The sequence below is a fragment of the Spizellomyces punctatus genome (assembly GCF_000182565.1).
Source record: "Spizellomyces punctatus DAOM BR117 chromosome Unknown supercont1.1, whole genome shotgun sequence".
NCBI lineage: Eukaryota > Fungi > Chytridiomycota > Chytridiomycetes > Spizellomycetales > Spizellomycetaceae > Spizellomyces > Spizellomyces punctatus.
In genome coordinates this window covers 1,553,216-1,578,745 of record NW_015971537.1, presented here as the reverse complement: position 1 = coordinate 1,578,745, position 25,530 = coordinate 1,553,216, and the positions used below count along the sequence as shown (strand labels likewise).

Here is a 25,530-nt window from a genome sequence, read left to right as displayed (position 1 = left end):
GACAACAACAAAAGCTATAACACGTGACATGTGAAACGTCTCAGCCGCCCGCCTGGCGGAAATGAGGCGCATCAAACCACGTGGTGTGCAAGGGGAGACAACTGGGGTCTGCGCAGGAGGTTAATACAACGACTGGATATGAAAAGTATCGCAACTATGTACAGGATTAAAAATATAAATAAATACAAAACTGCCGGTTATTACAAACTAGTCTGACTCGTCTTCATCCTCCATATCCTCCTGATGCTGAGCCCTAATCTCTGCCTCCCTTTCCGCCATTCTCCGCTTCTTTTCTTCAAGTTTGGCTTTTAGCTCCTTGGCAGGCGCAAACAGTCCTTGAGTCGCCGATCCACAAATAAAGCATTTTGGGCTTTTCGCGTGATGTTTGAGTGCGCAGGATTCGCAAAAGTAGTGCTTGCACCTGGAAACATAGAGGGGATTAGGTAAGTCCGCAAGTCCAATTGATGAACATGATAACGAGAACGTACTTTGTAACGACAGGTTCCTTGAAATCATTTCGACATATCACGCATGCAAACGGCAAGTCTTCATCCTCGTCTTCATCCTCGTCTTTCTCATCATCACTCGTAATCAAGAACCGATTTGGATCATTCTCCTGCTTCTGCTTCTCCTCCCACTCCTTGTCCAACTGCCACCCACTCTTGTAATCTCCTCGGTCGTGCATAAATTTACATGAATCCCCGTACCCGCAAAACCCTGTTTCCTTGTAATCTTTGCAAATATCGGGCTGGTAATCGAATCGACAACTGATACGAACATTCGTCGATCCACGCAATGGGCCAGCGCGAATACGTGATGCATTCGATTGTGTGACTGTATCCGTGCGCTTGTTCACATACTCTTTGTATGCTGAGAGTCCACGGTATATGTTATCTGCTGACTCTGCTTCGTCCCCAGCGAGCACCTTTGCGGGCGCTACATCTTCCTTGCCGTCAACGTCCAGCGTACGGGTCGCCATGTCCGCGCTCAGCGACGCTGCCGTCCCACTCGCGGCATAAGCAACGTCGAGAACCGACCTCTCATCGGCCCCTGAAATATCAGCTTCCTCCTTTCGCTTTTTACTTGCAGTAGTTGAGGTGAACGCTCCGCTGGTCTTTTCTCGTAGCTTTCGTGCAACAGTTGCAGCATCTGTGACCTTGTCTGGCTGGTCATCTTCATCATCGGACAGCCGTATTCGTTTTCGTTGATTCGCCAATCCCTTTTTCCCACGCTTGAAGAACGCAACCGGTGCCGGTTCTTCTCCTGCCATGGTTCAAACGTTGTCTTTGCTAGGACGCTTCAAAACTCTTTATAAGTTGCAAGTTTTGTCAGCGAAACAAGATGTCGTCCAGATGGCTTAGTAATTTGGTTGCCATGGTAATAAACGCGTCCAAGGCCAGGAGTCCAATCGAAAATGCAATGTCTGGCGTGTCCGAAACCTTGCACAAGAAAGAACTGGGAGACCACCACCTCGCTCATTCCCCCGTGAATTCCATCCCTGGCACATCGTCCTTCCTTGTATTTTAGCTTGGTGTTCTTCTCTTTTGCAGTCCCCTGTAACTCTATTAGCCACCATGTAAGATCGCTCGACACGGTAGCTGACACGTAATGGCAATCACATCTGATACCGCGGTTCATGTTAGGTCGTCATCAGCAATACAGCTTGCTAACCCAAAAGCCGAGGTGGCTCGCCAAGGGCAGGCCCTCAGCATTAACATCACTGCCGCGGGAGGTCTGCAGGATGTATTGAGGAGCAACTTGGGGCCGAAGGGTACTCAGAAGATGTGAGGACTTGTGATCTATGTCTGCGCAGACGTTTGCGACGCGATCAATAACCGTGTCTTTGTTAGGCTTGTGGGTGGTGCGGGTGATATTAAGCTCACCAAGGATGGTAAGGTGCTCCTCACGGAAATGGTAAGTTACAAGAGATCGCGTGGTGCATCGCTCAAATCACTAAACCTGAAGTCCGCGTAAACAGCAAATCCAGAATCCCACGGCAGCGATGATTGCTCGGGCCGCTACGGCGCAAGATGATGTTACCGGTGATGGAACAACTTCCAATGTATTGCTTATTGCCGAACTTTTGAAGCAAGCCGAGAGGTTCATCGCTGAGGGATTGCATCCACGTGTGATCACTGAAGGATTTGATATTGCCAAGAAAGAAGCTCTTGAGGTAACTTCTACTCCAAAATGAGCATTCGGAATTTTTGCCTGATCTTGACGGCTGTATTTCCCAACAGTTTTTGGAGAAGTTTAAGATTAAGCAGGAAATTGATCGTGAAACATTGCTGAACGTTGCACGGACGTCTCTACGGACCAAAGTTCGCCAAGAACTGGCTGATGCTTTGATGGAAGCGGTTGTCGACGCGGTACTCTGCATTCGTAAGGAAGGCGAGCCAATTGATCTCCACATGGTTGAGATCATGAAGATGATGCACAAGAGCGACACGGACACTAGATTAGTGAAGGGTCTGGTATTAGACCATGGTGCACGGCATCCAGACATGCCAAAGCGGGTTGAGGACGCCTTTGTGTTGACCTTGAACGTGTCACTGGAGTACGAGAAGAGGTACCGTCTATTTTTTTCCATGGTCGAACGTCTGGAAATTTTATTGATCTCACCCGTGACAATGTCATTGTCTAGTGAAATCAATTCTGGGTTCTTCTACAGTAGCGCTGAACAAAGAGAGAAGTTGGTAGAATCCGAGAGGAGATTTGTGGACCAAAAACTGGCAAAGGTTGTGGAGCTGAAGAAGCAAGTATGCGACGGGAACAAGAAGGGCTTCATCGTCATCAACCAGAAGGGTATCGATCCCTTGTCTCTGGACGTATTGGCGAAAAATGGCATTATGGCGTTGCGTCGTGCTAAGCGAAGGAACATGGAAAGGTAGCATCTTTCGATTGCTTGCCCAGTAGTTTACTGCGCCTTGCTTACAAACGGGACTTTAGGCTTCAACTGTGCTGCGGGGGTATTGCTCAAAACTCTGTAGACGACCTGACCCCAGACATCTTGGGTCATGCCGGCCTTGTGTACGAACACGTGTTGGGAGAGGAAAAGTTCACCTTTGTAGAGGAAGTGCAGAACCCACGATCAGTCACTATTTTGATGACTGGTTAGTTATTTTTGATGTATGAGCATTTGATTTTCATCACTTAACCTTCCGTTTTTCCCATCCAGGTCCCAACGCCCATACACTCCTTCAAATTAATGACGCTATTCGGGACGGTCTGCGTGCCGTGAAAAACGCGATTGAGGACGAGCATCTTGTTCCTGGCGCTGGTGCGTTCCAGATTGCGCTGCATGCGCACTTGATGAAGTTCAAGGACAGCGTGAAAGGTCGGCCCAAGATGGGTGTCCAAGCGTTTGCGGATGCAATGTTGATTATTCCCAAGGTGCTAGCCCAGAATGGAGGATTTGACGTGCAAGATGTTCTTGTAGCCCTCCAGGTGAGTATGAGTGTGTGGATAATAATCAATCAGGGTTTAACGCTAGGTACTGCCAATAGGAGGAATATGCCGCTGGTCACATTGTGGGAATTGATCTTACAACTGGTGAGACTTTGGATCCTGTAGCTGAGGGTATCTGGGACAACTACCGCGTTCACCGTCACATGCTGCACTCATGGTAAGGATTAGCGTTCCATCTGCTTCTAGCTTGATCCTTTGCCTTGAAGGAACATAATTAACCAAGAGCGTCTTGTTGTTAGTGCCGTCATTGCAAGTAACTTCTTGCTAGTGGATGAAATGATGAGGGCGGGTCGGTCTAGCTTGAAGCAGTCGAATGTAGAGTAGAACTGTATCAAACATTCGAGGTGTGGATAGAAGTGCGAGTTGATGTGTGTGTACGCGTAATTGTCGTTTTGGGGGAGATTATTTGTGTGCAAAAGTGTGCGAACTACGCCCCTCGTCGTTCAATTGTATGATATGGTTTGTTTATACTCGTTGACCTACCAGGAACCAGTTCCAATCTGATGAATGAATAGTTGCAACTACGACTTGAGCTAAATGAAGCTGGTCTTTCTTGCATCTAGGATTCGCAGGCAATGCAGTTTAGGGCCGTGTGCCAAAGGCTTTTTCTTGTTGCATGTGCTTTTAATCTGGAATTACCAGAGGCTTACTAACGGATAGATCACGTGATGAACGCGATTTGACGTTTGTCCTGGGGTTTCTGGAGAATGGGCAAACTGCATTGTAATTCAAACCATTGAACGGGAGGGGAATGTGGCTGCGAAATCTGTTGGCTCAGAACCGGCTTCCCTATTCCTACGAGCCATATGTCAAAAACATTCTTCAGGGTCCTTTGGACGCTGTAGAAAAATGCGAAGCACTTTTGGGAATTTCGGAAGAAATCTTGGGACCAAAACCCGCCGAGAAGTTCGTGCGGGATGTCTTGGACACTTTCGAGATGCGTGGAGTGGATAGTTTGATTGAAGATGATATACCCCTTGAACCACCAGCACCTACCTCACTCCCCAAGAAAGCAGCAACGAAATCTGTTTTCAAAGTCGATGCACCCGAATTTACTCCCTTGGGCGGTGGATGGTCCGAGTTGGAAGTGAGCTTTCAGCGATTGGACACGAGTGATACTGATGATATTGGCGAAGATGGGGATGCTGCATATTTGGACTATGAAGAGTCGGAGGGATACAATTCTTTTTCTCCAGAAGAAATCCTCCAATCGGTATTCATGGATCTGCCCGTTGATGAGATTCAGAATATGCTGGCTGCAAATGGATATAGCGTCGAAAAAACTGTTGAAGCTATTCTTCGACCACCAGCGCCCGCTCCTTCTTCCTCCCCACTACCGACACAATCAGAGGGTACCGGCAATTCGATCGTACAGCCATTTACCCAGCCCGGCAAGCAAGTTTGCAGACATTTCCTAGCAGGGCGATGTCTGCGAAGTGATTGTTGGTTTAGTCATGACCCGGAGGCAATGGTGTGCAAATTCTGGTTGAGCGGAACGTGTATGAAAGGGGACCAGTGCCTATTTACACATGGGAATGAACTGGTGCAAAGGATCGAGTCCATGACTGCTCAGACTGCTCAAACTTCGACCGGAAGCCCACGGCAATCATTGGGCGGTGAAGATTTTCCCGCGCTGACACCGTCGGCTTCCAAAAAAGCGCCCAAAATCGATTTTTGGGGACCGACCCAAAAGTTTGTGGACGTCGCCAAGAAAAAGCCTGCTGTCCAACCTGCTATTGTGGCAGCAAAACAGTCTGCACAGAATCCTATGACATCTCATCGTAGGTCGACAAAATTGGTGGAAGCAAAGTGGGTGTCAACGGGTGATACACTTGCTGCCATGTATGCACGATATAGACAGGAAGCAATTGACGCCGCCATACAACGAAATAAACTGTTTCAAAGGTATGGAAAGAAGTTTTAAACCTGACAGATGGTGCCATCCTCATCACTTTTCCTATAGAGCCACCGAAGCCTACCTTTCCGGCAACAAGGCCGCTGCAAAAGCCTTTTCCCTCGGTGCACACCGTCTCAACGAACGCGTCCAAGAACTCCATCGACAAGCTGGTGTGCGCATCTTTGAAGAGCGTAACAAAGCGGGGACAAATTCAGATACTACAGGCCATATGATCGACTTACACGGTCTCCATCCAACAGAAGCTGTGGAGATGCTTGAAGTTACGATTGGAAAGCTGCGAAGAGAGCATTTCAGAGGACATGTAGTAGCGGTGACGGGAACAGGCCATCACAGTCGTGGACAGAAGGCTAAAGTATTACCAGCGATACGGGATTATTTGCATAGAGTTGGGTTGAAGGCGCAGGAAGGAACAATGAGGGATGGACGAGGTGGCATGTTTACAATACAGTTATGAAAAACAACCTTTGCAGCTTTGATATGGATATTAAAGTAATGGGTATGATATTTACAGCCATTTCCGCGCCAAAGCTCGGACTTTTGTATCGAACGATGCCGATGTTATTGGTGCGTTAATTTCGGTAAAGGGATTTAAGAGTGTCTAGGTAGGAGATCAGTTCAGCTCCTCTACTTTACGCAACAGATTAGACCAATCGTATACCTTGATGTAAAGTTCGTGGGTATCTTGAAAGAAATTGCGTATTCCGTCCGTGTTTGCTGCATCGTGTAAGAGCATGAAACGGACACCTGCCATCATGACCAAGTACAAGGAACCGAATACGTTTTATCCATATAACCGGCCATCGGAGAAGTTGGACAACATGCGCCGTACGCACCACTCGCTGTTATATACGCCGAAATGTACCATTCGTTGAACTTGTCTACCACTTTAAGGTACCTATTCATGGGCAGGGTTCACATTAGCAAACAGTACTCTCCACAACACCACGGTAAAGTTCATCGTCAGTGGTCCTGTAAAGACTCACATGGAGTTCGTTCCCCACATCAAGTCGTCCACAACATCCAGTGCCGCATGGACAATGAACTGATTCAAATGCTTATGCTCCTCTTTCTTTCCACCTTCACCCCGCGCTTGTGGACCCCATTCGGCTTCGTACAGTGGGTTGTCTCGTGTTCCAATTATGACAAAGTAAGAGTTGGAAGCCATTGCCCTAGGACTCGTTTGGACGTTGGCAGGTGGAGAACGAGGAAACTCAGTTTATGAGACGCGATCAGGACGCGTCGTTCAACCGCCTCGCCTCTTTGACTTTCTGATTCGTTCAACCCACACCTTCATGATTCCTCATGTCCATCTCGTCGCCAGCTAGCACCGTCATTTGTGAAGATGCCATTCTAGAGGGTCCCATAACGTTCGGTCCAGACAATGTTATTCATCCTAAATGTGTGATAAGAAGCGAAGGAGGAGGAGAAATTGTATTTGGCCGGGGAAACATTGTTGAGGAGAGTGCTATCATAGTCAACAGGTCCTACTGTTGCCCAATGTCCGGTTTGAGGCCATGAGGAGATACTGAATTGGGATCCGTTCATTGCACAGGGGAAGACAAAAGATGGTGATTGGTGACGAGAACGTATTTCAAATTGGATGCAGTATGTCAACTCTGCTTTGAACTTTCAATATATTCATCATGATGTGCAGCATCCTGAACGATAACCAGCATTCGAAGGCTCATCTGTCGGAAGCGGCTGCACAATCGAAGCGCGAGCATACGTATCCGTCGGAACAACATTAGGCGATAACTCTGTGATCGGTGCAAAATGCCATACACGGCCAAACCAGATCGTACCGAATGATACTGTGATATTTGGAGAAAGTCATACGGCCAGAACTCAAACCAAATCAAATAGGTTGCAGGCCAACTTGCATTCAAGACATTTGGAGTATTTGCGGGAGGTAACTGTGTTTGCTTTGTGGCCAAGGATATCATATTTGGTATTGACTTTATATATAACAAGGTGTTACCCAAATACCATCATCTTATGAATACTGGCTGACCTGCAATGGTGGCCTATAGACTCGTAGCATTCCTGGTTGAAAGGCTTGGTGGGGCCAGGTGGAGTTTGGACGCGTTGCGAGACAAGCCTTTGAACTTTGTAGATCGCTGTCAGCAAGGATGGCATTCACAATCTGCATCTAGACTATTCATCAATAATACTTAAATACTCGTTTTGACAAATGTACGACAATTCATCACTGCTGAGCATCACTTGGTGGTTTATTATTTTTGTTGCAATCGTTTTGTGGTTGGATAGAATTGCGGCACGAGAAGCAGAAGGGAAGGTAGCAAAACACATCGCTCTCACTTACAGCGTGATGAGCTGATATACATGCGTGGCTCCCCAGGAACCAAATTCCTACCCAAGTCCCGCGAAGCAAAAGTTGAAGCAAGTCCCAAAAGGGCGGAGCACATGGTCGTGATTCTCGCGTGAAGCGTACCAAAACAAGCATGCTCGTCAAGCTATTCTGGCCTGACGATCTTCAAAAGTGCGCACATATCACCCCAAAGGGAATCGGATACTTGGTGGGGTGGTCAACCGGCTCGTCTTCCCTCTGTGTCTCAACAGTATTCCCACCAACTCTGAAAGAAACTTTGAAGAGCTATATTGCAAAACAAGCCAGCAGGGAAATACCACCCAAGTTGATTGGACTATGTGGATGGGGCATAGATGTGAGACGTGAGGATGTAGAAAATCTGCTGTCAAGTAAGAACTTGGCCCGCAAATTGGGTGGCCAGAATATATCACCATTGACCAACGGATGCGTAGATTTCGATCATTCATTATTAGGGCATGTCCTGGTTATCGTAAGAATGAATAGTGACGGAATACCCTTCCCCAGGTACCCTCATCTCGTATCTCTGGCGCTTTCTGGATGCCTAGTGTTGACCCGTCCACATTCTCAAGCTACTGCTATCAAGACCGTGAATGTTTAAAGGACACCACTGTCCACATAATATACTTCGCCCGTCCCAATGCCAGAGCATTGCAATATTATTCCCTCCATCCATTGATTCTGGATCTCACCACCGTCCGAGACGAGCTTACATCTGTCAAGACGGAAGTGGAAATAAACACGGCACCACCGTCAGTAATACCGCGGACCGGTCGTAAGTTGTCGCAGCAGATACAGTCACTCTTTGTGGAGGAAAGGTCGAGTGGACGTGTGGAGTGTTTAGAGATCTTGCTGCACCAGGTTTGCATCATCGAATATGATCGCGTACACAGATGTGGGCTAGTCCGGAGTAAGAGTAATGACCAGCTTCTTGAATTCAGGTCAATCTGTGTTTTTCCCTCGAGAGAGCACTCAGCCGACTCCTACATGCCAACCCTTCTCGTGCGTCAATTATTTGGGCTGCTGGTACACGAATTTTCCGCGCGCCATTTGCTCAGTATATCGGACGATTCATCTTACTCGTGACCACAATTCTACGAGCTACGGCATTCCTACTTATCTGGATGCTTAATGCGAGGTTTCCTGCGTGGCTGTTTCAAGGCACTGCGCTGAAAGACTTATCTGCTGCAGGTATCTAGAGGCATAGTCCCACCGAGTACTGAGCGGAGCGCAATCCAATATTCATCGTCGAGCTAAAGCACAACAGGTGGATCTCCGACTACAGCAAGCGTGTTACTGGCCGTTGCAATATATAAATTGGCGACGTTCTCCACAAAAACTTTCGAGACTTGCTCAAGCGCGATATATTGGGTGAGTTGCCCTCAACACTCTTAACTGCAGGTCATGTACCAGCATATAACGAACAAATGCTAGTTTCTACAACACTGTCTGGCTCGTTGCAAATGACATTATTGTTGGCGTCGCTTTTGGGACCTTCCTGATGGAAAACTCGAAGGCCATTGCCCAACTGATAGACTCTGGTATATCGGTTAGTTATGCAAGATTCCCTTCCAACTGCTATGCAGTACTGACGATAGATGCGCAAAGATGTACACACTCGGAACTACACGTAGTATGATCTCCTGGCTGATGGGGGCACCTGCCGGGTTAAAGCTGAACAGTGAACTCACTTCCTTCTTGGGCGAAATGTTTCTGGAGCTCATGGTGTTGTGGAGCGGTACACACATACTTCTTTTGATACTTCTCCTCAGAGATTGCTAAAATGCCACCGCTGTTTCTTAGACTGGATTTTCATACTACGTCAATTCCTTCCAGAGATCATCTACGTGATCGGAATGTGTGGAGTCCTCGGCGTAGCGATGCCAATATCTTTACTCTCTGATCTTCTGTCCCTTGTCACCTTGCATTTACATCTGTGCTATATTGTTGCCTCAAAGATCTACTACTGGCAAGTGAAAGGCATCTTATCGCTATTCATTCTCTTTCGTGGTAGGTGAATATGGTTGCCAACAGAATACCCGCAAGAAAGGCCGGAGGGACTTATTCAGCATTATTTGTTTAATCTAGGCAAAAAGAAGAACGTTTTGCGTAACCGCATAGACACAGCGGAATATGGTCTCGACCAGTTATTACTAGGAACCATTGTTTTCACCCTTCTCATCTTCCTTTTTCCAACTGTGGCGGTTTATTACATCCTTTTCTCGCTGGTACGTGTGGACACTCCTGCGTCGATATGGCCTCTTTGTTTGAGAATGCAACCTTTTTCTATTAGGTCCGGCTGACAATCGTGCTAATGCAAGCTGTTTTCGAAATCATGTTGGCGATGGTAAACCATTTCCCCTTATTTGCCATCATGCTAAGATTCAAGGATCCGAAGCGGTTACCAGGTTTGTTTTTAAAGCGTCAACAACGTCTGCATGAATATTGACGTGGAGCTGTAGCTGGTATCACGTTTGAAGTATGCTCGCCCAGTTATATATGCAAAAAGGCTTGGTGGAAAAGACTGGTATTTCAATCACAAGCAGTGAGCAGGAAAGTGGCCGCTTCGCCAAAAAGTGTGTACATGGCCATGAAGGTGAGGAGGAACAGTTCTGATCGACGGCAGGTTGAGTGATATCAGGATGACGCTCCTATTACAGAGCGTCCCATTGGGACTCGATTCCATCTTCTACCAATATAGATATCTTTGGAGCAGGTATGATATTACTAGCGGCGGTGTAGACCTAATTGTCACTAGAATTTGACCTTCTCTTTGCCTGCAGACTGCGAACCCATTACCTGCTCTCAGGTATTATCGATTCTTTGTTTACGGGCAGAAATATCCAAAGCATACCGCGCCTTCAAGTAAGATTCGTCTCATGTTGTTGATGCTGGCTTTCGGGGTACGGCTGACCTGTTGGTAGTATCCGACATTACCTTCTCGGTCGCGTCATCGACCGACCTTTTCGGCGGTCTTTCAGGAGATTCGCATGATTTTTTCGGAAATAACAGACGCAGAAACAAAATGCAAACATAGAATCTAGCAACGTCAATTCTCAAACCATTCTCGAAAAATCTTGTAATTACAAATTACATAAACTACCACGCCCAACCCATTCCGATACCCAATAGATCCAGTTTGCCTTCCTGTTCAGAAATCTCCCTAGCTGTCGTCGCCAATCTTGGGCGCCAAATAGTATCTGTAAGGAAAGTAAAATCATAAGCAAAGATTCAAAAGTAATTACAAATCCTTTTGCTCGACCGACGAACTTACCGGATGTAACCGACGTCGCTGACCTTGTACTCCACCAACAAGGGTATTTCGTTGGACATGGACAAGATTACGGTGTCAGAAAGAGGCGTCGCCTTGGTAAAGTTGCTGAGATATTTGAGAGAAAAGGTGAGGGCTACCGCTTGGTTGAGCTCAATTGAAGTCGCAGTTGCTTCATCGTCGTCAACCGATGTTCCTTGCTTGAGTTTTATAGAACCTGAGCCGATTTCTCCAGCAGCTTGGAACTTTACGCCTTCCTTATCCACCTCAATCGTGACTAGTAACACAGCAGATTGGAATGAGAAACACGGCTGCTTCAAAGAGGATTCTGTGTGTCGCACGTACCCGACTCGCTCAAGATAATCAGATCTCTACAGATACGTTGGAATTCGGCGGACGAGAGTTTTACGACAGCATCGTAAGCCGTTTCGGGGATACCCAAGTGTTCGCTGTCGATATCCATAAGCTTCAAGTCGTATTCACTGACGCGATCAACATCTGGGTGGGCACAAAATGGTCAGAATTAGCGGATGCAAAGCGAGCAACAATGAATCGGACAAATCACAAGCTTCATGATAGGGTGCTCTTCACAGAGATACTTACTTGGACTCTCAAAAACCAGTTGCAGAGTGTCACCATCTTCCTCGCTCTTGATGGTCAAGGTGTCGTCGTTGCCCGCGCTTCGTAGTACTTTGCTCAAACTCGCCAAAGATATACCAAGGGAGTGGTTTCTATCACATCGAAAGTGTTCAAATCCTTGTGAACGGAGAAGGAGAGCTACCAAGGCGACGTGCGAGTTGTCCATCGCCTGCAAGGCGATGCCCGAGTCATTGCAGTCAAAATTGGCTTCTGTGACGAGGTCCTTGATAGCGTCTAAGAGCTTCTTGAGGATGGCAGCTTGGCTAAGGCGGGCTTCAAGCATTGTGGCAAAGGTAGCGATAGATAGTTGGGGAAGGTGCTGTACGATGAGTGCGGAGGGTTTGGACGGAAGTGCTGCGAGTAAAAGAAGTCTGAAGATGTCCGGAGTGTCCGGTTGTCCGATAGGCTCACGTGATATGTTTCCTAGACAACACTTGCGTGATTGTGCCGCACGGTCGTCCAGATCTGAACTGACGTTCTCCTTTGCAAGCCAACCCAAGTCCCAAATTGTAAAAGCAAGATGGCAGAAGTAGGCACCGCTGCAATACCCCCAGAAGCACGCGAGACAACCGAAGTAAGTTGTGTGCTGGATAATGTACCGGAGAAGTTAGGACGGCAAAGAATGTATATTAACTGAAAATATGTGTTCAATTAGCCACTAGACTTGGTCCGGCTTTCCCTCGACGAACGTGTGTACGTCAAAATGCGGGGTGACCGGGAATTAAGTGGCCGATTGCATGTAACTAAGACATATCTATGAGCTTTTAATGGGTTTGTCCGTTTCTCACCCGGTCCTTTTCGCTACAGGCGTACGATCAGCATATGAACATGGTACTTGGGGACGTGGAAGAAATCATTACAGTGGTGGATGTAAATGAACAAACATATGAAGAAATCGTTCAAGTAAGTGAATGCACAACAAGTTTGGGCTGTTTCGATTGCGACAATTCATGTTGCTGTATCCAGACGGTAAAGAAACAACACGAAATGCTCTTCGTGCGCGGCGACAGCGTAATACTCGTATCCCCTCCAACTCGATCCTAAACGATGTATTTCATGCGATACTTATTTTTTCGCACCCTGTTGTAAATATAATTGTAAGTGCTGGGTTAGATGTTGCAGAGAGACCGATTGCAGGCTCTATTCTGGGATTTTGAGGCGTTATCCCCAAATGATTAGCAAATACGGACGGGTTTCCACAAATATGCCATGGGAAACCCATGTCAGAGTCTAAACAAAACACAACAGTGTCAAACTCATATATATTGGATGTAGCGGTGTGTAAAGCTTTGGTTAGAGTCCTTGGTTAATGCGTATTCGCGCTTGGCAACATGTGGGATGCACTGCCTACAGAGCTGAAGGCCCACATCATACCCTACCTCACGTTTCCTTCCCTCCTCGCTATGCACAATGTGTCGCGGACACTGAGAACACTTGTCCGACCTCAAATTGCAGTCTACCTTCACTCAGTTACTGCTACGGTGCTCATTGACTGTGGTCGTTCAAAACCATTACCAGTACAGATGGTGTTGATGTCTCCAGGCTCGCACGGTGGCTCCTCAACTGATGCAAATGACACCGCAAGAGTTGGATCATTTCTCTTTGAACCCGCAGCAGCCAAGATTCTTGGACCAAATCATTATCAGATATGGGCTAGCGATACATTTTATCGTGTGCAAGGTGTAACCATATCGTGCACCGGGCGAGGAGAACGTGCTCGGGAGTACACCGTTGACCTGCCGTTAGGATATCCTGCTATATCTCTTTCGTCATCGCGAGCCATTTTCGACGTGGGAGTTGAAGGACTCTGGGAGTTCACCTACGAGCTGAACCAATTCCGCCATACATCTCCTGACGTTGAATTTCGACCTTGGTTGTTAGTCGGGTTAAAGAGAGAGGATGCGATCAAACAAGATACGATGACAAGATTTTTTGTTCCGAGGAGGATTAAAATTGCATGGGAATTGTTGACGATGTGTGAGAAAGGTATATTAAATGATGTGCTTTCCAATGACCAAGTCGCTGTGCGAAGAGTCAAGGGAGGCGATACGCCAGTTGAAGCGGAGATACCCAACCCAGAATGCAGGCCCAACTAAAACTACGTCTACCTAAAATGTATTGATTTAATACTATCCGATGTATTTACCTTCAAGCTGATCTTCTCGAGTCACCCCAAGGAACTGCACATGCCAGGAGTCGCATCTTCCAAACCCAATTCTCGTTTGTCTAGCTCCTCTAATGAATTTGGCAGCGGATTTCGATCAGGCTCCAACCAACTGATTGATAACACAATAGTCAGCTTTCCATATCCAAAGAAAGCAGAACATAAGAAAGAACATTACGTCATCTTTGCTTGATCACTCATCAATGCTGCAGGACTGTAATATCTCCCAATGATAGATCGATCCTCCAAAAAGGGATGCTTTGATAAAAACTCTAGAAAATCAGGAATTGGATCGCAAGGTTCGTTCGACTTTGTGTTGCCCGACTGGATATCATTTCGTACAGCCAGATCAATCAAATGGAGATAGAATCTTGTGATCGTTTCGTTGTATGGGTGTCTGATTAGGTGGGCGTTGGTTGCATTGTGAGTTAAGATTGCTTTTCTGCGTTTGGGAATGAGACGCAGGGATATATCAGAGATATTCATTCACTCCTTCATTTGGCGTATCGCATACTTTATATACGGGTAGGCGGCTTCCTTTGATCCAGCTTCTCGGAGATATATCCATGCCATTCTGTTCCCAAGGAGTTATACTGATATCACATAGTAGCACCGGATCCAAATTGCCACGTACCTCAAATGGGCCCGATGTGTCCATTCTTCAAATGATAAAGCACCCTTTTCAACCTGCTCCATAAATACCTCATCCCCAATACTCCTATAAGAACTCTCATAGTAGACAAGTGGCTCCATCTGTGTTTCACCGCTGACACTCCCAACTCCATGGACGATCCTCTTGACCTGCCCAAACCAAGTCTCATGGTCACCAACGCGAACACTCTTGATGGGCTGACATATCAAAACACCCAAGCAATTATGTAAAATAGGAAGTTTGGTCGATGCATCAATGTGGTGAGGGAAGGAATTAAACAGGTGTTGAGTTTTAGGGGACGAATACGCGAGCGAATGTTGAGTTTGGTGTTTGGAAAGAATGTGGACAGCAAAATGGGCTGTAAGGCGGTCTTGGAGAATGGTGGATGTGCGAGACGGTGACCGAATGCAAAAGGAGATGGTCGGGGGATACAGGGAAACTGATGTGAATGAGCTGCAGGTAGTTCCAAGGTGCTTTGTTTGCGTATCAGGAGCGTTGAGTGTTACAACAACGACTATGAGCGCCTACCAAAGTCATTAAATGTGCAAACGATTGACATGCATGTTTCAAGCTATTCAGCACTCATACCTTGTGAAGGAACCTTTCGCATAACACCTCGAAACTCGTAAGGAGTTACATCTTGTTGATGATCGTGCGAAGGTGACGAAGATTGATGTCGACAAGGCGGGAGGTGCGTGGATGTCAGCGTATTCCAGGATGAAGCTGCACTGAACCGCTTGAAAACCCCAAAGTGTACCCTAGAAAGGTTGCGTGTCGCTCTTGTCATGGGCATTGGGCAACTTGTCTGTGGTATATCGCAAGGGTGCTTTGTGGGCAGCGGATCTTACAAGATGGATGGCTTAGCTGTGGCTTCCACATCACAGTACAAACAAAAGTTGCCGCATTGAATGCGAAGGTTAAATGTGTATCTGCGTGAAAGGAGTATTTAAATATCTATATACAATGGTTCTATTTACGAGTCTATCTATGTGCATGAGAGAGCAGATGTTATCTGCCGTTGGTATTGTTTGCACTCCACTCATCTGCCCAGGCAAAAAACCTGCACTTCGCCCCTGCCTTTGTGCATGTAAAAAAATCACGACCTATTGGAAATATTATTAGTCTGAATTTGTAGTAGGGCAATCGCTAGTATATAGATACCTTGATTTTCGTTATTCTTTCGGGATGTCCTTCTAGCCGCGTACAGATTGCAGTCGCACTTGGGCTTCGGATCGGATGTATCGCTGGATCGATTTCTGGTGTAATCGGCCTGCCGAATCATGAGTCGGCAGGCGGCAAAGAGGATGTGAACTGCAGATTACATACCCGCGTATCAGATGAAGAAGTTCCAGCTTGCCGCCGCGTGGCCCCGCGTGCCCGCGTTGATCCACGCGATCCGCGAGAACCCCTGCCTCTCGAACGACCTTGAGATGTGGTGCTACTATCGGGCTGCCTTCCCGCCGTTCGGCGCGATCCAGCAGTCGGTCGAGGGACTGTGTACGGAGCGCCATCTGAAGGACTGCTCGGCGGTCTTGTCGGAGGGATCTGCTAAAGGGTATAATTCCAATCAGATAGACACATCGCGGAGCCTGCGGATCTCATGTACACCAACCGGTATTGTATGGTTCCGGTCGCCACCCCTGAGATATCTCCCAACAACCTGGCAGGCCATCGTGAGCTACAATGCTCGCTTGCGTTCGCAGTAAATGCAATCGTACCTCTTTCAGTCGACGAGATTGTTGGCTCGCTCTGGCAAATGCTCCTCTGTACATTTCCAGTGATTCTTGGACAACGTCATATCTTGATCGCGTTCCTTCACAGATCCTTTTCATATTGGCCTCCATCTATTTCTCACCCAATAAGAACAGAGCTTTGTTGGTGCTCATTAACGATATCGTACCAAACTCCTGAGATATGGCTTCGACAATGAAAGCTCCAAGTCCATCTCGTCGTAGGCAGATATCAAGGCCATGCCCAACACAGTTGGGCAAAAGAACTGATTTTCTTTATTTGCGTACTCCCTGTCCAGAATCTTTTTGATATGCTCATGAATTGTCGCATCCGTGCCTGGATGTTGTACAGTCAGACAATGTAGGCGTTCGATGGCTGTCAATCGCTGCCTACCTATACCACTCTTTTCCATAAGGCCAATTAAATCAGCCTCCGTCAAGAGATCCGGCCCAGATGTTCTGCCGCTGGTCATTGTCAACTCCGAGGGCATTATCTGTTCTCCTTGGTAGAAGTTGGGAATTGAGTGTTCAGCCCACTTGTCGTAGGGATATACTTCCAGATAATTGCGTTCAAGAATACTGAGTCCTTAAAGATAGAAATATATAGAATGAGCGACAGCACCTAGTCCTTTCATGATCGCCGCCACGTACCTTTCGCGGTGAACTGTTCACCAGCAATATGGACAACCACTACGGTTTCATTGCCCTTGGCGGCATCTGAACAGCATGCCAAAAAGCGGCGCGTAATGAACTCATAAACCCGCTGATCGTCACCAGTCAAATCCAGCGCGGCTTTGACTGGATGTATAGGAGGATGAGCTTGATCGTCGTTCTTTCCCTTTCGTGGACGCCTGAATCTTCCACCAAGCAGCCTATTCATATTGCATTAAATAAGTTGAAACGACTAATCGGATGATCCACGACACCATACCCTTGTGCATACTGGCCCCATCTTGGATCGTTCACTTGGGCTTCTATAAGAGGGTGTAGTTGGAAACTGTCTGCAAACACATCAGTCTCTGTTCGTGGGTAACTGATTATTCCTTGCTGATATAACCGCTCGGCTATCTAAATTTAGGGCAGTTTAACGTCACAGCTTTGGTGCCTTTCGAATTTCCTCAACACTCACACTCATAATGCGATCAGAGCTGATACGCAGTATTCGCGAGCCGGCTTTCTGAAACTCCACCGTAGTCAGCGGTAAAGGTGCCCTAAAGGATGCAATCAGACCATTGAGGACCTCGCCGTAATCAACTGCATATATGCACCATTTCGATTTGGGCTTTGTGTTCACGCTCGCCACTGTCGCTGTTGGGTTATCCATGCACTTTTCATATAGGACTAACGTGAAATGTTGATCAAATAGATGGGTGCGCCCCCAGTCGAACTTGGCCGTGCTCCCGTCCTTCTCAATGGATACGTCGATCTTCCAGAAATCTTCCGGTACGAACCGTTGGACCTTCATGTAGCGGTCAACCACAAATCCTAAAGTCGGGAATTGGCATGATCCTGGGCAAAATGGTGTGAATACACCTAGAATTGGTACCCAGCGAACCAAACAAACATCATACCATAACTCAGAATTTTATTTTCGCCGAGCTCAGGGAACATTCCTCTCAAGGTAAGAGTTTGAAAGCGAGTGAACACTGCTCCAATGCGCAGATCCAACTCTGCTCGAGCGTCTACCGCAGCAGCTTGACGCATGTCGAGCTCCCCAAGACTGTTCCATGCCTGCTGCAGTTCACTAGAATGATGGAAAGCCACATTATTCACCGCAGCGTCACAAAGTCGTGCAGGAGAAAACCCACCGACGCTGAATGACCGAAAATCGTGCTCGCTTGACTTGTATGCGAGGATTCGCACTCTTGCAAACTTCTGCAGCCTCAGCACCAATATTCTCTCCTTCGCGATCGCAATCGGTCCATATTATGAGCATTTGCGCGTATCGCGCCTCTTTTTTGAGGTTATCCTCTATAGTTTTCAAATCCTGTTGAGAGTCAACACCTCCTCGCGCGCTGACAGCAAATCTTCTCAGGTGCTCACCTCTCGCACAGACTTGATAACAGTAGCATCGAACAATCCCATAGGTGGAACCGCTTTCCAATTACGATATTCGGCAGGGAAGTCTGACTCCATCAGGTGGCCCAGCAGGGCAGTCATGACTATTTGGCATTGTTGGCCGTTCAGAAGCTGGTCGAAGCAATAATTCTTAATGTACTTGTTTCGCGTGGCAACCTGCGTTAAACCAGAAGGAGTTTTCATTTAGACCAGTATGCTCCGCTAATATCCTTCCCGCGGTATAGGTACCGTTCTAAGCCCCCCGTTCGACAGCAGTTGTGCAACAGACTTTGCAATGGAAGGTTTTTCTGCCACGCATAACACCTGGGAAATTGTCAATCAGAACTTAATATCGTAAAAGGTGCCAAAGTTATGCGACGTAGTGTTACCTCATACCTTCATGCTCCCAGTTGCTCGCCGGAGAGACAGCCGGGATGGGATGTCAACCGATCGTCAAAGCTCGTGAGGGAAACCTTAGGGGGCTGTGCATACTCATTTGCTTATCGTCATGGCAACAACTACACGTACAGACCTTTGTCCATCGTGGTTTGGATATCGGGTTAAATTCCAGTTAGGCAATGTAAGTTCGTGTTTGTGACGGTGAGGATATTTGCGTAGGTCGAACACTAGCAGTAGCATGGGGCAGCTGGGTGAGGATAGCAAACCTGCTACATCGATACTATCTATTTCCACTTCGCTATTTGGTACTGACCCTCGGGTATCTCCTTTCAGCAAAGACTGCGTTGCATGGAAAAGTATAGGCGCACTGCTGTCGGGGAGGAAGCGGAAGGCGATACAGCAGCAGAGAATGAAATTAGGATATCGTCCCATGGCAAAATCCGCACCTATGTTGCTCAGATATTGGGCCTTTTAAAGGTCTCCTGCCTGTTGCATTATATGATTTGAGACGAGAACCTCCGTATAACTCTGTATTGTGCGCCTACAGGAAGGGAAGCATGTCGTTATTATTGGGAAGGGGAAGACCATCAATAAGGCAGTGACGGTCGCCGAAATTGCCAAGCGGCGCTTAGATGGAAAGGTGAAGCAGGATACCGATATTTGTAGTGTGGAAGCCACAGATGTGTGGGATCCTATTGAGGAAGATTTGGATAGGTACGCAGTCTCTTTGCTGTTGTTTGATTAAACGGCCCTAATATATTACATTACACTCGCTACAGGTTACTTGTAACAAGGCATTTGCCTTGCATAAAGCTCACCTTGCACATGGTGGATTCATAAAGTCCATGTGGAGTTTTGAAGGTTTCTTTTGTATCTTTTGTATATAGTAAGGGTATTAATTATAATGTCTGCTTGTTACAAGCTTAATGCGTCCGTCCTCCAAGGAATGGATACACTGAAGCAGCAGTTAATCACTGGGGCCAAAATTCTTCGACTGTCAGATCGCCAATAGTTAGGGCTAACCACATCCATTTCCTTCGCCTGCAAAATTACCAAAAGTGTAATGTATTGCGACGCTTCTAACAGTTTATGTACAAAATCATGCGATGAATGCTGTGCTCAAATGGCAAATAACTTCGGTCTTTAGCGTCCGCCTCTCAATTTCTTCGTCTCCCCTTTTTTGACTGAACTAGTTCAAATCCATCTTCATCGACGACAGGATCTGGTCGTCGATTTGACGTCTCGGACTGTGTAGGTCCACTATCCACCTCCATGGCGTCGCTACCTGTCGAACCATCAACCTCGTCATCGCTGCTGTCGTCTCCGTCACCTGCCTTCACCGATTCCCCAGCAGCACGACCGCTGCTTTGCGCCTTCGCCTTCATCTCCAAAACTTCCTCCGTCTTTCCTTCTACTACGACGTCACGATACAGGCGAACTAACGTCTTGCCAATTTGTTCTGGGCTACCGTCGTCCAACTCGGCGTTGAAAACTTCATCAAAGAAATCCTTCAAATTCTCTGCTATCTCATGCGGCATGACGTCAGTCCGATATTGCTGAAAGAATGCGCACGTATGTTCAAGGAGTTCCTGAGGTCGCTCGGCGGTTGATATCCCAGCCATTTGGTGATCAAGTGCCAATTGCAATGCAGTCCATCGTTCAAATACACACTGAACGGCGTCCGTAAAAAGAGCCCAAAGCTCAGCCTTCTGGTCAAGTGTCGTTGACATTCTACTTTTCTACCCGGAGTTATCGTGAGTTAGCAGGCTCGCCAGCAAAAATCCTGGCATTCTCATGGACGAGCAGCTTTGAGCTTGTTCCCATGGCAACCATGCGCAGCACCATCAAATCTCAGAGCAAACGCTGGTCGAATTCATAGAAGAAACCATGACCACCATGCAACCGACTTCAACAGCAGAAGAACAAGTGGATACTTCAGCTTACAAAGCGGCCGAAGGTGAGGAAGGTTTACAGGACTCCGTGAAGTCCAAAAAGTCCAAAAAGCCGAAAAACCCGCAAGAGCCTACCTGGAAAACCAAGGGAGAGGATGGGACGGTTTTCGTTGCAGAAGGTATTATTATTGCCAGTTTCGTACTTCTTTTATTTTGAGTCCTCACTGCAATACGCAAATAGGGAAAGCGACCATAAAATTCCCTTCAGATAACTCTGTGTTTTACAACCCTGTCCAGGTTGGTTTAGAACTGTGATCACGAAAGGTCTTTAACTAAAGTTTGTTTTCATACATTCTATTTCGACAGGAATACAACCGCGATACTGTCAGTACACTGTTTGGTTCACTCGGCGTTCACTGGTTATTTATGTCGACTCTCATTAGTCCATAGCCGCAATCAGCACTTGGAGCAAAATGTTCTTTAAAGAACGAGTAGAGACCGCAGGGCGACGAAGAAAGGTCAAGCAACCGTCAGGTAAGGTATGATAGGTCTGTGGACATCGGCTCTTTATTCATCCTCTTTATAACCGGAGCAGCACCATCAGGGAGAGAAGACGGTGACAAGAACGAGAGAAATGAACCAACAAGCCCCCAGAAGAGTGCTATACCTGCCGTTTTTAATGGTTACATTGAGGAACACGAAGATATCAAAATGGAAGATTTGGATGATATAGATTTAAGTCAACCGCAATATAAGGACCAGCGCTTCACAGTCCTTGAGGCCCTGTCCGCGACGGGTTTGCGGTCCATCCGATATGCAAAAGACCTCGCCCATGTGGAAACCATAGTGGCCAACGATATCTTACCAGATGCTGTTGAGGCTATTAGACAGAATGTCAAACACAACAACGTGGAGGACATCGTGGTGGCCAACGAGGGTGATGCAAAGTAAGCCTAAATTTGCTTGCCAAATATTTACATTTGGAAACTCGACCTAATTGTAGTGACTAGCATTTCCATGTACCAAGCCATAAAAAAGCCGTACGATGTCATCGATTTGGATCCATATGGTTCCGCTGCCCCTTTTCTCGACGCTGCTGTACAAGCGGTCTCTGAAGGAGGTATCTATCTGTCAGTGTTAGGCTTCCCATTTGGCTCCCGTATTTTCTCATTGTGACATTTTGAAAACAGGTTTGCTGTGCATTACTTGTACGGATCTGGCAGTTCTGGCTGGGAATCAACCCGACGCCTGTTGGGCCAAATACGGAGGAATGCCGTTGCCAAATTCACCGTATTGTCATGAATTGGTCAGTCTACTGTTTGGCAGCTCACCAGACTAAGGTCGTATGTCATGTTTAACCATTTCTGTGTGCAGGCTCTGCGATTGCTCTTACATACTGTGCAAACATCAGCAGCTCGCTATAAGCGCTGCATAGAACCTCTCCTTAGCTTGAGCATTGACTTCTACGTTCGCATTTTCGTTCGCGTATACACATCGCCGGCCCTTGTAAAGAAAGCTGCAGGGTAAGTCGATGCGATATAAAGAGGGGTCAGTAACAACCTCTTATATGAACCATTCCTCGTGTCCAGCAAAACTTCGATGGTTTACCATTGCTCAGGCTGTAGATCCTTTGTGCTACAGCCTATAGGCAAGTCGCCTCAAAATGGTGATGGGAAGAAAGTGGGTGCTGCCTGTGGGCCCAATGTTGGATTTACATGTGAGCACTGCGGGCGGCGATTTCACGTAAGGTTTTGACGCTGGGCGTAACGAAGTCAGCCGTGTACGCTTAATGATAGTTTTTCTTTAGATCGGTGGACCTTTCTACAGCGCGCCGATCCACAACCAAGAATTCATCAAACGAATGTTAAGGCATGTGACAGATGCGCCACAAGAAAAGTATAAAACAAAGTCGAGAATGATTGGAATGCTCACGGTCGCTTCAGAGGTAATTCACCGTTAAAGGCTTTCCTTCGATTGGATGAATCTTGTATACCAATCTCGCTTCAGGAGCTGCCAATACCATTTTTCTACGATATAGCCTCTTTGGTCGCTACTACGAAGTCCATGCCTCTTCCTCTATTGAAATTCACGTAAGGGACTATGACTTACCTTTAACGGACATTCGCTTAGCCGTCTTCTCCATGTAGATCGGCTCTGCTAAACATGGGTTACAAAGTGTCGTTAACTCACGCTGCTCAGAATTGCGTCAAAACGAATGCCCCAGGATGGGCGGTATGGGATGTGATAAGAAAACACGTGCAAGAACAGCCAGTCAAGGAGCGACCTGCTGACACTCCTGGTTCCAATATCCTGGCAAAGCCGTTAAAGTAGGTGGCGTGCGTACCGACATGCAGAGCCTCAACAGCCATCTGACAGATTTATAGGAATGAAGTGTCTTGGGAGCATCATCCACAAGCAAACCCATGCTCCAGAAAAATGAAACTTGTTCGATATCAGGAAAACCCGACTGCATACTGGGGCCCAATGGTAAGAGCATTTTATTCCCTTGAAATGAAAATTTTCTCATGGGTGCCATAGGAGCGTGCAGGCAGCAAGAAAACACAAGAAGTTAATGGTAGGTAAGCGCATTTGGCTACAGGAAGCCGGCCATCTGGAAGTCTCAAAATCATTTTGCTTGCTTACTAGGCGGGAATAAGAAGCGCTCCCGTGATATAGATCAATTCGGAACCGATCAGCAACCGAATGAACAAACTGCTGACGACAGCGCTATCAAGAAGCTGCGGACTACTTGAGGAGTCGCTGCTTGACTTCGACCGTGTTTTACGTGGTCTTATTTATTTGAACACATTCATGTGCATGCGGCATACACACATAATACATACGTCATTGGTGCCCCGTCGCCAACCATACACTGACAGTTCACTAGGTCAGCCGCTGTCGGCTATATCCAAACATCTACTATATTTTCCGTTGAAAAACCAATGTTTCATAGATACGGCACGGATGGTCCGCTGGTAGACAGATATCTACCGAATGTGCTCAATTAAAACGTAATATCAGAGGGTGTGCGATGCCACGAGAAAAATAATGATACTATAGAATGAAAACAGCTACATCGATCCCTTGTCACCGCATAGTGACGCCCTGTGCTCTATAACCACCCCCCACCCTCACAATCGCATGCCCCATCCTTTGCCACCATGCGTCAAGAGCCATCATCGTAGTGCCTGCCGATCTCATCAACGCGCTCATCTCCGCGCGGAACGCAGGAATAAGCATTTGTGTGTTCTCTTTCCACCAATCGCTGTTATATCTCGCGTGACGTTCGTAAGAGGCGTTTAAGTACTCTTTGTAGAAGGACGAAAGTTCAGTGGATGTCGGCAATCGATCATGCGTCTTGCGTACTGGAAGGCTCATATTAATACACGCATTTGAAACTCAGCGACTGCAAAGCATACATACTTTCAAGTTCAAAGCTCAGCTTTGCATCCTGGAAGTGTTTATTGTTGCTCTCCCAGAACTCATGGTGCCATTGTTGAACATGTTCACGGTGTCGCTGCCAAGAGCGTTCTACATCTGGCAGGCTGTCAATTTCTTCTTTAAAGCGGAGCAGGCGAATGTGCGATACAGGGTGCGGAGAGGAGACAAGTAGCGAAGACGAGGGGTGAGGGGTTGGTGAGGATTTTGGTCGATTGGCCTGTGCGCTTGAAGAGATTTGGATAGCTCTTCGTTCAAGCTGCAATTTGCTGATAGTGAGAACACGCTTTCTTAACTGGTCGGACCACAGCGCAATTACTTACGGGTATAAGCAGGCAACAGCGGCTCGCGCATCTATCCAATGGTCGTAAAGAGCGCACCGAATACATGTCGACGCTTGTGATAGGGTTACAGGTCGCTCTGACGTGGAGAAGACCTCGGTTCACCACCAAGTCGAACGAAGCGCGGATCCGTCCGGCAACGACTTGACCGTAGCAACCAAACCTCACGTAGCAACAAAAATGTCATGTGACTGCTGGACGAAACTCATCCGATGGCCGAATTTCCTCTGCAAGGAAGCAACAAATCATGAACGCAAACAAAAGCATCACTTTATTGACGGCCGCCGTTTCGAGACTGTCGAGCTCTCGATGCGCATGCAATGTGAACGCTGCTGTAGGAATTCGGCGGTATGCGGCACCGCGAGCAGTAGGTAGGCGGGAAGACTTTGTTGGACCGCGCTCCGTTGTTGGTTCATGTTAACCGTTTATATCTAGCTCAAGAAGAAGAACCTGAAGCCGCGTTGCCCCCATTTTATCCTCGCGCGCCATCAGGTCCTCTTCCCGACTTGAAGGGAAAATCTCCATCCGATCTCCAAATTTCTTACGACCCACGCGGACACTACAAGGGGCGTCGGCTCGTTCGTTCCATTGACGTTGAACTCCGATCTCGTTTAGACCCGGACAACAGAGCCGAATTATTTCGAAAAGGATCTCCTACGGCAGTAGAGCCCGGTTCAGTTCTTTTGATTGAGCAAGTCTCCTCACGGTCACGCCCACGCACACAGGTGTTTGCTGGGGTTTTGATTGCTGTCAGACGGAAAGGAGTTATGACGAACATTGTGGTCCGAAATTATGTGCTGGGGACAGGCGTAGAATTGGTGTTGCCTATTTTCTCGCCGAGCGTGAAGAGAATAAAGGTGCTGAAAAGGGTGACGGGCGTCACGGAAGGTGACAACATTTACTGGTTGCGGGATAAACCTTCGGCGGCACCACTTGGATTCACCAAAATCGATGAGATGGTTGTTAGAGATAGGGAGCAAGAGAGACGGGCAAAGAAAATGCAAGGCCAGCGTTAGTTTAGGGGTTGCAACTTGTATTTATTATTGATAGACGATTTGCTCCCTTCAACGCATCAAAGCCCGACATCTAGTCGTCCTTTGCAATGAGATGTCTTGTGGCACAGTGACCTGTATTGTGATGACTGTGCCAACAGATGGGTTGTCGTGGCAACCCGGTCAGTCTTCGCATCGCATTGGCTGCAGCGTCCGTTCGA

At 47.2% G+C, this 25,530-nt stretch overlaps 15 protein-coding genes across 17 annotated transcripts; 8 read left to right on the top strand and 7 right to left on the bottom strand.

Annotated features, from left to right (window-relative positions):
• Positions 1-115: 115 nt before the first annotated feature.
• Positions 116-1,309, bottom strand: SPPG_00604 (U2-type spliceosomal complex subunit CWC24). Its single transcript, XM_016748933.1, has 2 exons — positions 489-1,309; positions 116-421 (listed from the first exon to the last, which is right to left on the bottom strand). The coding sequence occupies exons 1-2, from the start codon at positions 1,268-1,270 to the stop codon at positions 208-210; spliced, it is 996 nt and encodes a 331-aa protein (XP_016612952.1). The 5' UTR covers positions 1,271-1,309; the 3' UTR covers positions 116-207.
• A 110-nt stretch (positions 1,310-1,419) lies between these two features.
• On the top strand, positions 1,420-3,792 carry SPPG_00603 (T-complex protein 1 subunit zeta; the record flags this gene model as incomplete). The annotated part of the gene is made up of 11 exons (XM_016748932.1): positions 1,420-1,485; positions 1,551-1,576; positions 1,644-1,784; positions 1,851-1,914; positions 1,979-2,173; positions 2,241-2,569; positions 2,645-2,887; positions 2,950-3,113; positions 3,179-3,447; positions 3,507-3,625; positions 3,708-3,792. 11 exons carry the CDS (start codon positions 1,420-1,422, stop codon positions 3,790-3,792), a joined length of 1,701 nt encoding a protein of 566 aa, XP_016612951.1.
• Positions 3,793-4,176: 384 nt separating this feature from the next.
• On the top strand, positions 4,177-5,847 carry SPPG_00602 (uncharacterized protein). The gene is made up of 2 exons (XM_016748931.1): positions 4,177-5,373; positions 5,432-5,847. Exons 1-2 carry the CDS (start codon positions 4,220-4,222, stop codon positions 5,838-5,840), a joined length of 1,563 nt encoding a protein of 520 aa, XP_016612950.1. The 5' UTR covers positions 4,177-4,219; the 3' UTR covers positions 5,841-5,847.
• SPPG_00601 (TRAPP subunit TRS20) lies at positions 5,798-6,606 on the bottom strand. The gene is made up of 4 exons (XM_016748930.1): positions 6,370-6,606; positions 6,220-6,281; positions 6,045-6,130; positions 5,798-5,984 (listed from the first exon to the last, which is right to left on the bottom strand). The coding sequence occupies exons 1-4, from the start codon at positions 6,549-6,551 to the stop codon at positions 5,892-5,894; spliced, it is 423 nt and encodes a 140-aa protein (XP_016612949.1). The 5' UTR covers positions 6,552-6,606; the 3' UTR covers positions 5,798-5,891.
• A 27-nt stretch (positions 6,607-6,633) lies between these two features.
• Positions 6,634-10,877, top strand: SPPG_00600 (phosphatidylinositol N-acetylglucosaminyltransferase). Its single transcript, XM_016748929.1, has 18 exons — positions 6,634-6,867; positions 6,939-6,991; positions 7,060-7,295; positions 7,358-7,682; positions 7,746-8,104; positions 8,168-8,240; positions 8,306-8,594; positions 8,675-8,924; positions 8,993-9,104; positions 9,168-9,282; positions 9,342-9,471; positions 9,537-9,743; positions 9,822-9,961; positions 10,027-10,141; positions 10,196-10,329; positions 10,394-10,449; positions 10,517-10,598; positions 10,658-10,877. The coding sequence occupies exons 5-18, from the start codon at positions 7,849-7,851 to the stop codon at positions 10,775-10,777; spliced, it is 2,079 nt and encodes a 692-aa protein (XP_016612948.1). The 5' UTR covers positions 6,634-6,867; positions 6,939-6,991; positions 7,060-7,295; positions 7,358-7,682; positions 7,746-7,848; the 3' UTR covers positions 10,778-10,877.
• On the bottom strand, positions 10,760-12,003 carry SPPG_00599 (proliferating cell nuclear antigen (pcna)). The gene is made up of 4 exons (XM_016748928.1): positions 11,608-12,003; positions 11,350-11,502; positions 11,008-11,281; positions 10,760-10,933 (listed from the first exon to the last, which is right to left on the bottom strand). Exons 1-4 carry the CDS (start codon positions 11,924-11,926, stop codon positions 10,897-10,899), a joined length of 783 nt encoding a protein of 260 aa, XP_016612947.1. The 5' UTR covers positions 11,927-12,003; the 3' UTR covers positions 10,760-10,896.
• A 160-nt stretch (positions 12,004-12,163) lies between these two features.
• Positions 12,164-12,687, top strand: SPPG_00598 (U4/U6-U5 snRNP complex subunit LSM3; the record flags this gene model as incomplete). Its single annotated transcript, XM_016748927.1, has 4 exons — positions 12,164-12,217; positions 12,299-12,382; positions 12,451-12,546; positions 12,610-12,687. The coding sequence occupies 4 exons, from the start codon at positions 12,164-12,166 to the stop codon at positions 12,685-12,687; spliced, it is 312 nt and encodes a 103-aa protein (XP_016612946.1).
• A 287-nt stretch (positions 12,688-12,974) lies between these two features.
• On the top strand, positions 12,975-13,739 carry SPPG_00597 (uncharacterized protein; the record flags this gene model as incomplete). Its single annotated transcript, XM_016748926.1, has 1 exon — positions 12,975-13,739. One exon carries the CDS (start codon positions 12,975-12,977, stop codon positions 13,737-13,739), a length of 765 nt encoding a protein of 254 aa, XP_016612945.1.
• On the bottom strand, positions 13,608-15,334 carry SPPG_08858 (uncharacterized protein). The gene is made up of 5 exons (XM_016757000.1): positions 15,048-15,334; positions 14,442-14,973; positions 14,322-14,381; positions 13,986-14,249; positions 13,608-13,919 (listed from the first exon to the last, which is right to left on the bottom strand). The coding sequence occupies exons 1-5, from the start codon at positions 15,250-15,252 to the stop codon at positions 13,811-13,813; spliced, it is 1,170 nt and encodes a 389-aa protein (XP_016612944.1). The 5' UTR covers positions 15,253-15,334; the 3' UTR covers positions 13,608-13,810.
• A 53-nt stretch (positions 15,335-15,387) lies between these two features.
• SPPG_08857 lies at positions 15,388-18,700 on the bottom strand. Of its 3 annotated transcripts, none has more exons than XM_016756999.1 (16): positions 18,637-18,700; positions 18,497-18,571; positions 18,233-18,424; positions 17,998-18,176; positions 17,761-17,933; positions 17,458-17,698; positions 17,319-17,400; positions 17,121-17,257; positions 16,841-17,061; positions 16,584-16,775; positions 16,360-16,526; positions 16,178-16,303; positions 16,072-16,119; positions 15,786-16,007; positions 15,621-15,729; positions 15,388-15,562 (listed from the first exon to the last, which is right to left on the bottom strand). In XM_016756999.1, exons 3-16 carry the CDS (start codon positions 18,347-18,349, stop codon positions 15,468-15,470), a joined length of 2,109 nt encoding a protein of 702 aa, XP_016612941.1. In that variant the 5' UTR covers positions 18,350-18,424; positions 18,497-18,571; positions 18,637-18,700; the 3' UTR covers positions 15,388-15,467. The 3 variants fall into 3 exon arrangements, with proteins under 3 accessions (XP_016612941.1, XP_016612943.1, XP_016612942.1); XM_016756997.1 differs by having other exon boundaries at positions 18,644-18,700; XM_016756998.1 differs by having other exon boundaries at positions 15,786-16,004; positions 18,644-18,700.
• Positions 18,701-18,819: 119 nt separating this feature from the next.
• SPPG_00595 (uncharacterized protein) lies at positions 18,820-19,613 on the top strand. Its single transcript, XM_016748925.1, has 4 exons — positions 18,820-18,897; positions 18,980-19,123; positions 19,194-19,360; positions 19,426-19,613. Exons 2-4 carry the CDS (start codon positions 18,995-18,997, stop codon positions 19,484-19,486), a joined length of 357 nt encoding a protein of 118 aa, XP_016612940.1. The 5' UTR covers positions 18,820-18,897; positions 18,980-18,994; the 3' UTR covers positions 19,487-19,613.
• Positions 19,614-19,661: 48 nt separating this feature from the next.
• SPPG_00594 (uncharacterized protein) lies at positions 19,662-20,411 on the bottom strand. The gene has a single exon (XM_016748924.1). The coding sequence runs from the start codon at positions 20,374-20,376 to the stop codon at positions 19,804-19,806; it is 573 nt and encodes a 190-aa protein (XP_016612939.1). The 5' UTR covers positions 20,377-20,411; the 3' UTR covers positions 19,662-19,803.
• A 119-nt stretch (positions 20,412-20,530) lies between these two features.
• SPPG_00593 (N2,N2-dimethylguanosine tRNA methyltransferase) lies at positions 20,531-23,410 on the top strand. The gene is made up of 15 exons (XM_016748923.1): positions 20,531-20,717; positions 20,780-20,835; positions 20,905-20,922; positions 20,982-21,072; positions 21,134-21,485; positions 21,549-21,658; positions 21,729-21,844; positions 21,913-22,061; positions 22,128-22,281; positions 22,346-22,483; positions 22,546-22,628; positions 22,686-22,865; positions 22,923-23,025; positions 23,077-23,113; positions 23,185-23,410. Exons 1-15 carry the CDS (start codon positions 20,534-20,536, stop codon positions 23,289-23,291), a joined length of 1,878 nt encoding a protein of 625 aa, XP_016612938.1. The 5' UTR covers positions 20,531-20,533; the 3' UTR covers positions 23,292-23,410.
• On the bottom strand, positions 23,299-24,439 carry SPPG_08856 (uncharacterized protein). Its single transcript, XM_016756996.1, has 3 exons — positions 24,300-24,439; positions 23,962-24,235; positions 23,299-23,903 (listed from the first exon to the last, which is right to left on the bottom strand). The coding sequence occupies exons 1-3, from the start codon at positions 24,363-24,365 to the stop codon at positions 23,626-23,628; spliced, it is 618 nt and encodes a 205-aa protein (XP_016612937.1). The 5' UTR covers positions 24,366-24,439; the 3' UTR covers positions 23,299-23,625.
• Positions 24,440-24,540: 101 nt separating this feature from the next.
• Positions 24,541-25,503, top strand: SPPG_08855 (ribosomal protein L19). Its single transcript, XM_016756995.1, has 2 exons — positions 24,541-24,688; positions 24,753-25,503. The coding sequence occupies exons 1-2, from the start codon at positions 24,565-24,567 to the stop codon at positions 25,331-25,333; spliced, it is 705 nt and encodes a 234-aa protein (XP_016612936.1). The 5' UTR covers positions 24,541-24,564; the 3' UTR covers positions 25,334-25,503.
• Positions 25,504-25,530: the final 27 nt, after the last annotated feature.

Excerpts from the sequence above, each read along its gene's own strand:
- SPPG_00604 (XM_016748933.1), bottom strand. The coding sequence starts at position 1,270 with ATGGCAGGAGAAGAACCGGCACCGGTTGCGTTCTTCAAGCGTGGGAAA. Across the intron at positions 422-488 it reads AAGGAACCTGTCGTTACAAA|GTGCAAGCACTACTTTTGCG; the intron begins GTACGTTCTCGT and ends CTATGTTTCCAG.
- SPPG_00602 (XM_016748931.1), top strand. The coding sequence starts at position 4,220 with ATGTGGCTGCGAAATCTGTTGGCTCAGAACCGGCTTCCCTATTCCTAC. Across the intron at positions 5,374-5,431 it reads CGAAATAAACTGTTTCAAAG|AGCCACCGAAGCCTACCTTT; the intron begins GTATGGAAAGAA and ends CTTTTCCTATAG.
- SPPG_00601 (XM_016748930.1), bottom strand. The coding sequence starts at position 6,551 with ATGGCTTCCAACTCTTACTTTGTCATAATTGGAACACGAGACAACCCA. Across the intron at positions 6,282-6,369 it reads ATGTGGGGAACGAACTCCAT|GTACCTTAAAGTGGTAGACA; the intron begins GTGAGTCTTTAC and ends GCCCATGAATAG. Across the intron at positions 6,131-6,219 it reads GGCGTATATAACAGCGAGTG|GTGTCCGTTTCATGCTCTTA; the intron begins GTGCGTACGGCG and ends TCATGATGGCAG.
- SPPG_00600 (XM_016748929.1), top strand. The coding sequence starts at position 7,849 with ATGCTCGTCAAGCTATTCTGGCCTGACGATCTTCAAAAGTGCGCACAT. Across the intron at positions 8,105-8,167 it reads TGTAGAAAATCTGCTGTCAA|ATTTCGATCATTCATTATTA; the intron begins GTAAGAACTTGG and ends ACGGATGCGTAG. Across the intron at positions 10,142-10,195 it reads GGATCCGAAGCGGTTACCAG|CTGGTATCACGTTTGAAGTA; the intron begins GTTTGTTTTTAA and ends GTGGAGCTGTAG.
- SPPG_00599 (XM_016748928.1), bottom strand. The coding sequence starts at position 11,926 with ATGCTTGAAGCCCGCCTTAGCCAAGCTGCCATCCTCAAGAAGCTCTTA. Across the intron at positions 11,503-11,607 it reads ACTGGTTTTTGAGAGTCCAA|ATGTTGATCGCGTCAGTGAA; the intron begins GTAAGTATCTCT and ends GTGCCCACCCAG. Across the intron at positions 11,282-11,349 it reads GATTATCTTGAGCGAGTCGG|TCACGATTGAGGTGGATAAG; the intron begins GTACGTGCGACA and ends CTGTGTTACTAG.
- SPPG_08858 (XM_016757000.1), bottom strand. The coding sequence starts at position 15,252 with ATGCCCATGACAAGAGCGACACGCAACCTTTCTAGGGTACACTTTGGG. Across the intron at positions 14,974-15,047 it reads GCGAAAGGTTCCTTCACAAG|TCGTTGTTGTAACACTCAAC; the intron begins GTATGAGTGCTG and ends AGGCGCTCATAG. Across the intron at positions 13,920-13,985 it reads AGTGATCAAGCAAAGATGAC|TTGGTTGGAGCCTGATCGAA; the intron begins GTAATGTTCTTT and ends GTTATCAATCAG.
- SPPG_08857 (XM_016756997.1), bottom strand. Across the intron at positions 15,730-15,785 it reads CTTCTTCATCTGATACGCGG|GCCGATTACACCAGAAATCG; the intron begins GTATGTAATCTG and ends ATGATTCGGCAG. Across the intron at positions 15,563-15,620 it reads AAAGAATAACGAAAATCAAG|GTCGTGATTTTTTTACATGC; the intron begins GTATCTATATAC and ends TATTTCCAATAG.
- SPPG_00595 (XM_016748925.1), top strand. The coding sequence starts at position 18,995 with ATGGAAAAGTATAGGCGCACTGCTGTCGGGGAGGAAGCGGAAGGCGAT. Across the intron at positions 19,124-19,193 it reads AGATATTGGGCCTTTTAAAG|GAAGGGAAGCATGTCGTTAT; the intron begins GTCTCCTGCCTG and ends GTGCGCCTACAG. Across the intron at positions 19,361-19,425 it reads ATTGAGGAAGATTTGGATAG|GTTACTTGTAACAAGGCATT; the intron begins GTACGCAGTCTC and ends CACTCGCTACAG.
- SPPG_00594 (XM_016748924.1), bottom strand. The coding sequence starts at position 20,376 with ATGTCAACGACACTTGACCAGAAGGCTGAGCTTTGGGCTCTTTTTACG.
- SPPG_00593 (XM_016748923.1), top strand. The coding sequence starts at position 20,534 with ATGACCACCATGCAACCGACTTCAACAGCAGAAGAACAAGTGGATACT. Across the intron at positions 21,073-21,133 it reads AAAGGTCAAGCAACCGTCAG|CACCATCAGGGAGAGAAGAC; the intron begins GTAAGGTATGAT and ends TAACCGGAGCAG. Across the intron at positions 21,659-21,728 it reads ACAAGCGGTCTCTGAAGGAG|GTTTGCTGTGCATTACTTGT; the intron begins GTATCTATCTGT and ends TTTTGAAAACAG.
- SPPG_08856 (XM_016756996.1), bottom strand. The coding sequence starts at position 24,365 with ATGTATTCGGTGCGCTCTTTACGACCATTGGATAGATGCGCGAGCCGC. Across the intron at positions 24,236-24,299 it reads GCTGTTGCCTGCTTATACCC|CTTGAACGAAGAGCTATCCA; the intron begins GTAAGTAATTGC and ends AGCAAATTGCAG. Across the intron at positions 23,904-23,961 it reads GCTGAGCTTTGAACTTGAAA|TACGCAAGACGCATGATCGA; the intron begins GTATGTATGCTT and ends TGAGCCTTCCAG.
- SPPG_08855 (XM_016756995.1), top strand. The coding sequence starts at position 24,565 with ATGAACGCAAACAAAAGCATCACTTTATTGACGGCCGCCGTTTCGAGA. Across the intron at positions 24,689-24,752 it reads TGCGGCACCGCGAGCAGTAG|CTCAAGAAGAAGAACCTGAA; the intron begins GTAGGCGGGAAG and ends GTTTATATCTAG.